The following is a 13,792-nucleotide window of genomic DNA, read 5'->3' on the forward strand; positions in this document are numbered from 1 at the left end:
AACTGATAAAGATGAATAATGATCTTGTCCATGCGAAGATCTGTCATTGCTATTAAAAATGCAACACAAAAGTGTGACAACTCACTTGTTCAAAGTTCATGAGAACTTTGTGACCTATAAAAATATGGTCGTTGGCCAGAAAAGGCTGAGAAACACTGGAGCAGTGATGCCACAAAAATGTCTTTTTCCATTCTGATGCCGAAAAAAAATATAAGTTTACTAAAGCTAAAATAAGTCATCTTACATCTTGTTGTGCTTTGCTAAAATATAAGAGAGTAAATGTGAAAAATTAAAATTGCATTACATATATATTTTAAAATCGTTATACCGACACATTTGAAGTAATGTTAAATTCTGGAGGTACCACATTGAGAAATTGACTTTTTTTCCATCACTACATTGACTTGACCGTTTAGGTTACTTCTGGCAGATCTGTATTTTGTTAAAAGATATTGGCAACAATAAATTATGACGCAGTTGTGCTGTTTTTGTTCATCAGCAAGTGTCTGTAGTAATATCTCTGTATGGATCTTTGTCAAAGTATAAGATAACATAAGACATAAGAAGAAAAACAATTCATCATAAAAACTATCATAGAAAATACAAATAAACTACTGAATTAAACATGTATTGCACAGAAGATTTACACGGTCCAGATGAGAGCATGACAGTGTTGCACAGAATATAGCACAGACAATATTGCCAATGGTGACTTGAGGTATATGCTCTGCGTTTAGATATGTCTTTGTATATGTTGCGTAAGCCATGCTCATAATATTGCATAAACATTTAACTATACAGGTGTTAATATAATCTAGATATGTGCAACTAGACACCTAAATTAGAGTCTGATCATACTTTCATAGTTTTACTTCTATATGATTTAAATGTTAACTTGAGTATTTTTACAGTGGGGTGTCAGTACTTTTAATTGTGTAAAGGCTCTGTAGTTCCTCATTTTGTCTCTTTTGCATGACTGTGAGAAACGTTTGGATTTTCGAGGTTCTAGCGGAGCCCTGAACGCCTCTCGGCTGCGGCTCGTCACGGTGGTCAGGTGACCGGCAGCAGCAGGCCACTCTCGGCGTCTCCGTCGCTTTGGCTCCAATGTCGGAGGTGATTGTGTCTGGAAGAAATGGACTTTGGCAATGCACGAATTTGATCACACAGAGATCCGACCAGTTGAGTCTGTGAATGGCGCCAAAACAGGACCCTAAACCTAAATTTCAAGAAGGTCTGTGCAGAAAAACGATGGATGCGTCTTAGCGCCTGGAAGGGGGCGGGTTTGTTGTTGTTGTTGATGCTAGTAGTCTCCAGGCAGGGACGGAGACTGAGCCTTTATTACTAGCTAAATATGTCAGAAATACGAATAAACACTCCCAACATCAACGCACAGTAAAGCTTATCACGTCAAATTAAAGTTATAGGTGCAAAACGAACGCTAGCGCTAAGCTAATTGTTAGCTAGCTTGTTGTTTATGCTAGCTAACTAGCTTTTGCTGTTTCATTTTATTATTAGCTGACCTCTAAGCCTGTCCTTATTCTATTATCTTTAATTGTAGTCTATGGAGCTATTACACGAGTGCTTGTCGTGGTAATTTGAGGTATCATGGTGTTTTTCTTCTCAATCCTCACATTTGTTTTTAATCTCCCAGGTGAAAGAGTCCTGTGCTTTCATGGGCCATTGCTCTATGAGGCAAAGGTTAGTTTTAATACTACCTCTCAGTGTTATTCGTTGATTATTAACTACATAGCAAATTGACGCAGGTATGTTTCTTTTCTTGTTTTGCAGTGTGTAAAGATCAACATAAAGGATAAGCAGATTAAATATTTCATTCATTACAGCGGATGGAACAAAAAGTGAGCAGCCTGGTGTCAAAGCAGTCAGATTTTCTGTATTTGTGTTTGAGTGTTTAGTCCGCCCGCTGTGCCCACTGTCAAATTTTGAGAGTGTGTGTGTGTGTGTTTGTGACCTTTTTATTAGTTTTATAGTGATGACATTTCAAGGTTTGATCTATTTTTCATTGGCAGCTGGGATGAATGGGTTCCTGAAAGCAGAGTTCTCAAATATGTGGACAGCAACCTTGCGAAACAAAAAGAGCTTCAAAAGGCCAATCAGTGAGTTTACCTTTTTTGTGCACAAATGCAGTTTTTATGTGATAATCAAATATAAAAAAAATAATTCCCTCATTTCAAATCCTTTGTTTTCCCACATACAAATATTTATAACAACAATGACAAAAGGGTATTTGCACCATGTCAATAAAGGTTTACCCATAATTTATTATTATTTGCTTGAAAGGTTTAAATATGTTGCTCTTTATAGTATTCGGACAAATACTATTAAAACATGTTGAGTATTTTTATTCATTGACTGTCTGTTCTCTTTCCTCAGGGACCATTATGTTGAGGGAAAGATGAGGGGGTTAGCACCAAGCAAGAAGATTGCTGCTGTGCAGCAGAAAAATGTTGATCTGTAAGTCTCTACCCTAATAATCCAATATACTATGAACCAATTATGAAAATTCATAGTACATTGAATAAGTATGAATGTAAGCACTGAATGTTGTCACTGTGCAGGGTACACATGGTATCTTCATCTTTATATTTTACTTACAGATATTATGTGTTGTAGTAATTATTGTGCTTTATTTCATTACAGGAAAGTGAAAAAAGCAAAACAGAAGAGTAAGTAAAATGTATTTTATTACATTGATTTTGTTAGTAGTAGCTTTAAATCAAGTCGGGTTTATTTAAATATGCCCAAATCACAATTCTGCCTCAAAGAGCAGTTTGTTTATTCACCAGAATATGACATATGAATGTAACAATGAAATGTCAATGGACCATTTTAGTAAAGATGTCACAGCAGCGTATGCTATTAAATTGTGTTTTTGCTTACCATTTTTGTTGTTGAGGCATTTACTGTGAGCCTTGTGCATATTACCACAGTGGCGTATTTTTAGTACAAGCTACTTTTTGTATGAAATCTAAAAAAAAACTGTGTTACTTGTTGGTACCTTTTTTTGTACAGTGGTAAGAAAAAGTATCTATGTAAAAAGTATGTGAACCTTGTGAAATTTCATGGTTTTCTCCATTAGTTTGTCATAAAATGTGATCTGACATTCATCTTAGTCAAGAGTATTAACAAATATAATGTGCCTAAAATAATAACAGAAATTAAATTCTACAGAACAACAAAAAAAACTCATAGTGCTAGTGGGAAAAGTACAGTACGTGAACCCTTGGAATAATGACCTCAAAAAAGCTAACTGACGTCAGGTGCTACAATACCTCAAGTCCTGTTAAGAAAATTAGTTTGGAGGAGTGGACTAGAGCTACTTTTACTGACAAAAACCACTCAAAGAATGTGCTTATGTGAGCCATGCCTGGCCAAAGGAGCTTTCAGAGGATCTACGATAATGAATTGTTGATTTACATAAAGCTGGAACGGGTTACAAAGTGATTTCAAAGACTTTAGAAATTCACCACTCTACAGTTCGGCAAACAATCTACAAATGGAGACACTTTGGGACTGTAGCTACCCTACCAAGTAGTGGGCGGCCAGTCAAAATGACTGTTATCAACTAGTCATTAACTACTAGTTATTAAATCCAAGGATTCACATACTTTTTCCACTAGCACTATGAGATTTTTATAGTTGTTCTCAATAAAGTAAATTTTATAATGTTATTATTTTAGGTACATTATATTTGTTAATACTTAGATGAATATTAGATCATGTATTTAAAAATGAATGCAGAAAATACTTTTTCTTGCCACACTTAAACTGAACCCAAAGAATTCACCAGAAGAAAGACATCAGTAGTGCTACATGTCCTTTTGTTTCATACAAACACTTTCATCAGCTAAAAATAACTTTCAACACACTGCGTGATACCTGTTCTTCTATTTTGTCAAGAGCACAGCCTGATTCAGGCAAATTTGTGCATCTATTGAATACAATAAGAAGCTTAGACTTTAATAATCTGTCGAATCAACTTGAAAACCGATGACTTTCAGATCTACATAATGAAGCTGTATCCCCTGTGTCTTCTAGTCTCCGGGCCGGGTGAAGGTACCAGCAGTGGAGAAGCGCCTCAGGGACCACGGAAGAAAAGGGCTCGGGTTGATCCCACAGTCGAGAGTGTATGTAAAGTATTATCAATATCATTATTGGTAACCATAAAAACATACCCAACAGTTTACATAGCTTGGCATTTTGTTAACATATAAAGCTGGGAAATATTTGAACTATTTAGACCACTGCACGTCTGTCTGTTGATCAAAATAATTGATTATTCAAAGAGATATTTTCAGAAAACTGTGGATACAGTTTACACCCCGATGATACATAACACACAAAGTGTGAACACTTGGGCTGTAAGAAAAACATTTCCTGTTCTTTCTCATTTCTTCTGGCTCACAAAGTTGTTTGAAGAGTCAGTAATTTGTCCATAAATGTGACCATTATCCCCTGTGGAGAACAGTAGGCGATTACTGATTGCTTATTCTAACTTTGACATACAGTGCTGGCTAGGTGAAGGCAAAGGCTGCATTTGCCTCAAAAACAGCAGACAATGTTATCACCGTGCAGCCAGCTGTAGATGTAATTATGATTTCCACACAATACATCGTGTCAACAAAATATTACAATATAACATTACTTATGTCATCAAAACATTTGAGAGTGGAGGCAGGTCGCAGCCAGAGAAGGAAAACCACATTATTTTCTTCTGTGAGACCTGCTGCCATTTACCAGCAAAAAGTGTTAAACACTGTGTAATTAATTGAATTAAGCATGGCAGCTTATTTACACACACATTTAGTTTGCATTCAATAATGTGTGTAATGCCAGTTCTTTAAATGTTATTCTTGATACAGATCCTTTTGTTGTCACACAGGTGCAGTAGTTGTGGGACTGTGGGTTTTTATGTGGTCTCATATGTTGCTTTGTAAAAGACATGATGAACTGAAATGTTTTTTTACCACAGAAGATGAAAAATTAAATTAAATTAAATTAAATGAAGGTGAGGCACTCTGACACAAAATGTATGCTTGCATTGGGCTTAAAGGAAGAAATGTTCACCAACCGTGTGGAAGTGAAAGTGAAGATCCCTGAGGAGCTGAAACCCTGGCTAGTCGATGACTGGGACCTCATCACCCGGCAGAAACAGGTGATAAAACTGAATATAACACTGAATTTACATCAGCTATGATGACTCGTGCACATTCATTTTATATTAGATCAATTGAATAGTACAAATAATAACAAATGTTTTATGCTATGTTGGAATGAAGCAGGGATTAAATCACTTGAAGAAGTTGATATCTGAAATATTTATTACAACTGTTTTGTCAGAAAATGCTCAAATCAAATCAAATCAAAATACTTTTTTCACATCTGTTATGGTCATGAAAGTTGTCTGCTCATACGACACTATACTTTAAAACCTGTCACATAAGACTATCACAGTTTGAGGGAACATTAACAAAAAAGTGATATCACTGGTTTCATCAGAATCAGAATTTGCTGTGAAAAGTTCCCGACAATAGATGGTGGAGTAGCAAACTGTGCATCAGAGCGCCACATCCCCGTCGGAACAACAAGCAGGGAAATGTAGCTCTGTCAATGCTGTAAATGTCACAGTCAATTTGAAAACAATAAGTGGAGACTGTTAAGCTTGAAATGATCTTTTTAAAGTGAGAAACACTGTGATGTTGAATAATTATGTAAATGATAGTGACTAAATTAAAGTTTTTGATGAAGAGATGTACTTTCTGCTGCTTACAGTTATTTCATCTGCCTGCTAAGAAGAATGTAGAGACTGTCTTGGAGGACTATGCAAACTATAAGAAATCAAAAGGAAACTCGGACAATAAGTAAGAACAAACTTTTAAACTTGCTTAACATAACACAAAGGTTGGTGTCGTGTATTCAGCATCACTGCATGTGTCCAGCTCCTCGAGACAATGGTCACGAGTAGTTACAGTATTTAATTTTAAAGTAATGTTATTATAACGTATGTTTCAGCCCATTTACAGAAGTTCCTAAAGGCATTTTATCATCCACATTTCTTTCATCACAATGCATCAAGAAAAAATAACTTGCTGAGTTTGTTTACATTAAAAATAGACAAATGCAATGAAACACACACGTTTTCATTTTTCATTGATGAATTTGTGTTCTTTATTTCAGAAACAGCTTTTTTTCTTGGACGTTGTTTTCATTCCATTTTTAAATGTAAAAAACAATAAAATTCATGCTATACTATTTATACTTTTATTATTTTCCTTCTCGGTCAAATCTTCTGGTATCATAGTTTGTGATTTTATTGCTGACATAATAATATTAACATAATAACCCCAAGCATGATGATCCCTAATTCAAGCACCTTTTTTTAAGTCTGTGAAATTTGCAATCTCTGCTGTCTCTATGAAACCTAAAAAAGTACGTGCCTTTCCTCTTTCTCTTCCTTTTTAGGGAGTATGCAGTGAACGAAGTGGTGGCAGGCATTCGGGAATACTTCAACGTCATGCTGGGCACACAACTTCTTTACAAATTTGAGAGGCCACAGTATGCTGAGATTTTGGCTGAACACCCAGACATGCCAATGTCTCAGGTTTATGGAGCTCCACACTTGCTGCGTCTGTTTGGTAGGGTAACCTGGACACACAGTGAAAAGACACACACACACACAGACACACATATGCCATAGATGATCGTCATGCATGCAGCTCACACACAGGGATGACTTTTATTCTTAGAAAAATCTTAATCTCTCTTCCAGTAACCGGAGGAGTGAAAACATACTGTGGATGTGAACTGTGTGTTTATGAGAGAAATTTGAAAGGTGCTTGATGAGGCTGAAAAGAGGCTTCACTGTTCTCAAATAATAATCAAATAATCGTCTTTGTGAGAAAAACATAAGTTTTGAAGCAGGGCTATCCAGGCTTAGATAATTCCAGGTCTACATCTTAAAGAAGGAAAAATAACTGTGGCTGCAATATATTGTGGGTAGCATAAAAATTGGGCACTGCTATTTGCTCTTTTCCTGTAGAAAATTACACAGTGTATAAACTCTACAATAGTAACCAGGTGAAATGGTTAATGCGTCATTTACTCTACTTACAACTTAAAAGGGTTTCCAGTATTTCTCAGTGGTGGAAGGACAATTAAAAATGTGAGAATTAGGTCAAACTGAGGTGTGTTCCTTTTGCAACGTAATACAATACATTACCTTCAATTAATTGTCAACTATTAAAACATTGATTGTTCTTAATGAATTTATGTCGTGCTCAGGTAACCTCATCACCACCGATGCTATTGTTCTCACGATGGATTTATAAATCAGTTTGTCATTTGCTTTTTTTTCTAGGGACTAACAAATGTAATTATATGGTCTAAAGTGTCAAATGATACTATTATCATGTAATTTGATATATACACTGAAAATAGTGTATGGTGTTGTGTTATGGTAGGAATTTTGGTTTCTACTGAGGTAGCTACAGTATCTATTTGATGTCTCTGGCTGAATCTGGAAAGTACAGCAAAAGTGCAAATCAGTGATGGCTTGTTTTTCTCTCATACTGAATTATGAAAATGTAGGAATATGGGGATTTAAAGAGTATAAAATGTCATGATATAGATCAGAACAGATCTATATGATGTTTTCGTGGTGTACATATATTTGCTTCTCTCGTAGCTGCGTCTGGAGACAGTATGAACCCGAATTAGTAAAACATAAATGTGAAAAAGTGAAATTGGGGAATCTGTTTGGTAAATATGGCATTTAATTTAAAATTTTTAATTTGTTCAAAATCTATAATTAATTTAATTTTGTTAATGATCTTATGCCATAGTTAAGAGAAATGTGACATAACATTTGGAGTAAATCACACAACTCTTCATCGACTGTTGAGCCTCACTTCATCATGGAGGACATTAGGTTATAGTATATCTAGAAAAATCATCTGAGGCCTGAAGCCTGGAAAAGAAGACAGGATGTTTCATTTATTTAGTTGTTCATCCATTATCTTAACCGCTTGTCCTCTCAAGGGTCGTGGGAGTGCTGAAACCTATCCCAGCTGCCATTGGGAAAGAGGCGGGGTGCACACTGGACATGTAGCTAGTCTATCACAGGACCTACATATAGAGACAGACATCACACCTGTGGAGTCACCACTTAACCTAACATGCATGTCTTTGGGGCATGATATTTGCTGTAAATTGTGTTTGTAAAGAACTTATCTTAAAACTGTATGAAGCCTTTTTACATTCACACAGCATTCAAACGTCTCGATTTGCTCCGTTCCTCACGTTGTGTCCCTTCTCCAACAGTTCGTATTGGAGCCATGCTGGCCTACACTCCACTGGACGAGAAGAGTCTGGCTTTGCTGCTCAGTTACCTCCAAGATTTTCTCAAGTAAGGATTAACTCTCATCACACCACCAGAGACTCCATGTCATGTTTGACTGAGTCTAAAATGTCATGTTATGTCCACATTCATATTAGTGCAGCCAGGCTTGTTGCAAATCCTCAAGACATAAGGCATGAAATCGATTTTCCACTCCAGAACATATTTCTGCTGAGACTGACTCTCAATAGCATTTTATGACAGATCTAATGTTTAGGTATTTTGGATAGAAAATGATTTCGCAGATCATTCATGTGTATTTTAGTAAATTCTAAATCAGAACATAAACACGTGTTTCTAACCTAACAGCACTGCAGACTTTACTTTTCACTTTTAATGGCTGAAGTAAATGTGATCCTCAGGTGGTTGGAGTATGACCTAACATGTAGGATTAGTACAAACTATGTTTGATTTTCAGAACTTTCTCACTCTGACATGGTTTAAGTAATGTGAGGAAACACTACATGAAGAAAATGCAGTGATGATCAAGAGCTACTGTAAAATTAGAATTACAGTGGTTTGGAATTGGGTCAACAAACTAGAAAATTGACAAATGGTGAGTTCACAGTGGTTTTGTTTTGTTCGGTAATTACACTGCTATGAATGCCAACATGGCCTAAATATCTCACCGGTGTCATTCATACTATTTATGCACGAGCGACACCACATTAACCACGTCTGTGTCATTTCAGTTGGATTGTGAGGCTAGAGACCTGTGACTAATCATTAATCATTTCAGACTAATTAAAATAGCTGTATTCATCCTTAGCAAATTACTGGCAAAGGCTGTCAACACTGTGCTTTTTAAACACGTTTTTAGAAATGGTAATTGGTTGTTTTCTTTTCTGTGCATTCATATTGCTGGCTGATATTTTCTAATTAAATGTAATTTCATATAAATAGATATATTTAATCTTGTTTGATATGAAGCAGACTTTATATCTCTTTTTTTCCAACTCTACTCATCTGTGAATTTCTCTTTTCACATCTTGATGGTTATGCAGACAAACAGATTTTATCAATGGACAAACTTTGATAGAAGCTCTAATGTGGCGGGAAGCAGGGCTGAGTGATAATTATCTGTTCCTTCTGAGCTTGTTTTGCAATTCTTTAGCAATAATCATTTCTTTCTCGCTCCACAATGACAAACTGTTTTACATGTCCTTCAGGTACCTGGTAAAAAATTCATCCACCCTCTTCAGTGCCAGTGACTATGAGGTTGCACCCCCCGAGTACCATCGCAAGGCTGTGTGAAAGCTCTCAGCACACAGGACTGCTATTGAGGCATGCCATCACCCTCTCCCAGACCACATGTAAAATAACTATTACTACTCTTTTGAGTGCAGACTTGGATGAGATTTTTCACTTGAACTGTTACACTTCCCTCACAAAGGTCTCAGGAGCTTGTCCCAGTTAGGAAGTCAAAATATTTGAGCTAACTTTTTTTTTTTTTTTGGCCGGTCTCGCTATACTTTTCTCTGTCACATATTTGAAAAGGCACAAAATAAAATATGTTTCTCTGTCGAAAGGTAAATGATTTAACAAGCAGCTCATTGGTGTTTTTGTGCATTCCATCCAATAGATATTTGTTATTGTTGCATGTGTGTATTTATTAGTGTTTCTTCTGCTACATAAGGTGCAATTTACTGCTGGACCATACTGTATGGTCAGCACTAAGCAGTTAATGTTTTGGATTTGTATCTTGTGTATTTGTATCAATTTGTAAACAAAATGTTTCTACACAACCTTTACATTGCTGACGGTGTTTTCTTGTTCACATCTTGAAAGAACAGTGTCATTATGGATGAATGACGATGAAAAATAATGGAGAAAGTGCTTACAGTTGCTTCAAGACACAACTGAAGTAAGGGAGAAAATAATCACTGATTCCTTGTAAGACTTTCATGCATATAGATTTAATAGCACTTGACTACAAACTACATCAGAAGGTGGAATATGTGAAACTATTAGATATTTCTTACTAACTGCATTACTGCATTAATTTGTAAGAAGCATTATACAGTTGTAGTTGGTTCAGTTGAGGAGAAAAATGTCCATCACAATTAACATTAAGTGTTTAATCGTAATTTGTAAGTAAACTAGTGGCTTACTAAAGTTGTCAAATAAAAAAATACAGTATTTTCTCTCTGAATTTTATTAAAATTAACACAAAATTGAAATACTCAAAATACAAATGTCCCTTGACAAGGTACACCTCTGAAAACTGTTTAATACTAATATTTTATTATAAAAAAAACAGGAAAAGTAGATTTAAATGACCAAAACAAATCTCAAATATGACTCGATGAGATTAACACATCAGGTTCTTAAATCTTCCTCTAAAACGTGGACAGCTAGTTTGTGCAGCTTTATACTCAATCAAACCAAATTGAGCATTTTTAATTCAAGAGTCGTCGTTTGACTATATAAAGACATTTACGTCTCTAACTAAACAGGGGCACACTGGGTGAGTACGTGGGGAAACGCAGCTTGACACCAACTGTGGGGACTCTCAGCATCAGCTGTTTGTTCCTCCACCCTGGACGGACGCAACCGCAGCACGCAGCAGCTCCATGGTAACCCCGTTGCTATGGACACGCAGTATCTCGAGCGATGGCAGATGGGAGTAAAGAAGTCGGACTGGTTCGACTAATCGCCAGACTGAGATGGAAAACCAGTGTTTTAGACCGAGGTGTTGTTTCATAAACTAAACCCCTAACAGGCTTTTATAAACCTGTGAAAGTCCTTTTATTGCACTGCACGGAGATGACGAGCAATCAATGCCGCATGCGCTCTGCGTGTTCATTGCTGTTACCATGACGATAGATGTTCGGAAGCCTACACCTTTAATTTTTAATTTAATTTACTATATGACACATTATGACTTAGGGTTTGTTGATCATTTTGTAACTATTAACCACAAACTGCAGCCTCTAGAAGCTGTTAGATACAATTATAGTGGAGTAAAAAGCACATTTTCTTCTGGAGTCGATGTATAAAGTAGCAGAAAACGTAAATACTATGAGAGCAAGTATCTTAAAACTGTACTTTAGTACAGTACTTTACAGTACTAGTATGTGTAGAGAGTTTTAGCGAGGAAATCAGGAACCACAAGGGGGCAGCAGTTTCTGCTGCTCTTATTTGATTCTCACTCAAACTCGATGTTCACCTGTTGATTCATTACAATTCACATTTGCATCAAAATATACTTTAAGCACTCCTGCAATGTCAGATTATTATTGTTTTATAACAATCGAGGCATTAGTGGGTATATATGATTTTAATTATTTTATCTACTGCTAGATTGTGAATTTCAATAAAGTCTTATCTTAACCTGTAAAGAAGCAGAAAACTGAAATATTCAGTAAAGTACAACTTCTTCAGGCATTGTACTTCAATGCAGTACTTGAATAAATAAATATTGTGACACAGCTGCGCTCCATCAGTGCTATTTTTTCGGTGGGTGTGTGACGAAGGGCTACAATACAATAAACAAGCCTAAACCAAATCTGATGCACAATTACAATTCATCACATCGAAATTTTATTAGTCTTTAATAGTCCTTGGTAGAAAATTTAAATGTGTTTGATCCTCCACTGTGTCTTACTGGACAAGGTTTCTTTTGTAGATGTTGTAATGCTGAAATTTGACATTATACATATTGAAATGTATCTGACCAAATTCAGACAACAAGCTGTACAAAAGGTGCCTTGTCCATCTCTCTGCAGATCATTCACATTCTGCCTATTGACATTTTATATATTAGCCTAGGTTATGGTTTTTTGTTTTAAATAAAAGAGCAGCTGTTTTAAAATTAACCACAAATTATTAGTCTCACTACATCTACCTTTTTATTTTAGTTGTTCATTGAGCATAAGTGCAAATGTAGACATACGACACAATAATAACATAAACATCTTGTGTAGTTAAGTAAATAGGTTTATTTGTTGATTTTTTATATTTATATGCACACAGATATGCTTATATTACATAATAAATACAAACAGAACTGTTTTTCTAGGGTTTGTTGATAGACAAACAGCTATGGTGAATAAATACTTCAGCTGGGTTGCAATAGCACAACATTGTTCTCTAAACATTACATTAGGCAGTATGTATCATCCTGGCTAAACCCCAGTGTCAAATGTTCATCTTTAATGACCTCTTGTGGTTGGTTTTATAATCATACTGTATGATTATAAGGTTGTACAGTATATGATGTTGCAAACATAAAATGGAAAATTCAAAGTCTATCTTATCTATGTAGTTGTACGTTACAGTACTACATTACTACTACACTACTACTATTATAGGAAGTGACCCTGTTGGGCCCTACATAACTAGGGTATTTTATTTTCTACCTGCTCAACACTAAAACAACTTGGCATAAACTCTCATTAATTTATCAATGCTTGATATATTTCATAACATCAAGCACTGATCCCCATATTACTAGTGCAAAGTCTTGTTCTGAGTATTGATACTAGTGCCAGCACTGATCAGAAAAGCACCCATATCTTTGAATATCTGCTGGTCCTGTGTGTGTGTGTGTACAGTGATGACTTCTTGGTTCAGTGACTGACATGAAGAGCAAGCGTTATTTATGATTACAACACTGTTGTGTTTAGCATAGTCAAGGAGTGTTACAGGGTTCAAGCCCAGTGTCATCTGTGAACGACCAACATAACATAGTAATGGAACAGTTTAACCTATAAATACTTTTGATCTACATGCAGGTTTTTAGAATACTTTTAGGCTGTGAGTGTTCATGGCTTTTTATGCAGTTACATGGTCTGTAAGTCGTAGAGTGTGATGATAATCCTTTGAACAAACATTCACCTGTTTTTAGTGTCACTATTTGCCCCGCCGTTAAGTACTTTTTATGTTTGTAAGCTACTTTATATGTGCAACATAAATAACATAAATACTTCCTCCTGGTTTGGTTATACAGAAATCAAGCTTGTTTTTACTTCTTAAATCATGCCATATTTCCATGTAGGCCTATCCATACATTGTGGGGTTAAAGTAGCATTTCCTCCTCTAATCTGGACTACAAATGACACTATTTTGTATCTGCTCTAAACTACACAGGTACTTCAGCACAGTGGTCTAGGAGCTCCATGACACATGACACAATTGATCCTGAGATCTCAGCTGTTCATAGATGTATTGGTACGTTTCCCAGGTGTTTCGGTCTTCAGGTAAGGCTGACGTCACTCCAGGTTTTCCTGCCCCGTCCCGGGGTGCCTTCTCCCAACGACAACTGACAAGGAAGTCCCGCCCTTGACCTTTCTGATTGGATAGAAAGTAAACCCGTCCGTGTATATCCGAGTTTGATTGGTTCAGCGGCTTGTCAATCACAGTGCCATTAGAGTTTGC

The 13,792-nt window shown here is 36.1% G+C and overlaps 1 protein-coding gene across 1 annotated transcript; it reads left to right on the plus strand.

The window, feature by feature from the left end:
- The first annotated feature begins 1,054 nt into the window (after positions 1-1,054).
- On the plus strand, positions 1,055-10,164 carry LOC113174836 (mortality factor 4-like protein 1). Its single transcript, XM_026378991.1, has 12 exons — positions 1,055-1,231; positions 1,652-1,698; positions 1,789-1,856; positions 2,028-2,114; positions 2,392-2,472; positions 2,659-2,684; positions 4,057-4,145; positions 5,072-5,173; positions 5,791-5,879; positions 6,481-6,653; positions 8,338-8,422; positions 9,583-10,164. The coding sequence occupies exons 1-12, from the start codon at positions 1,192-1,194 to the stop codon at positions 9,665-9,667; spliced, it is 972 nt and encodes a 323-aa protein (XP_026234776.1). The 5' UTR covers positions 1,055-1,191; the 3' UTR covers positions 9,668-10,164.
- Positions 10,165-13,792: the final 3,628 nt, after the last annotated feature.

Source organism: Anabas testudineus, chromosome 3, assembly GCF_900324465.2.
Source record: "Anabas testudineus chromosome 3, fAnaTes1.2, whole genome shotgun sequence".
NCBI classification, from domain to species: Eukaryota; Metazoa; Chordata; class Actinopteri; order Anabantiformes; family Anabantidae; genus Anabas; species Anabas testudineus.

Bases quoted from the DNA above. Each gene is read 5' to 3' on its own strand.
- LOC113174836 (XM_026378991.1), top strand. From the start codon at position 1,192: ATGGCGCCAAAACAGGACCCTAAACCTAAATTTCAAGAAG. The intron at 1,699-1,788 runs GTTAGTTTTAAT...CTTGTTTTGCAG, and splicing joins CATTGCTCTATGAGGCAAAG to TGTGTAAAGATCAACATAAA. The intron at 5,880-6,480 runs GTAAGAACAAAC...CTTCCTTTTTAG, and splicing joins AAAGGAAACTCGGACAATAA to GGAGTATGCAGTGAACGAAG.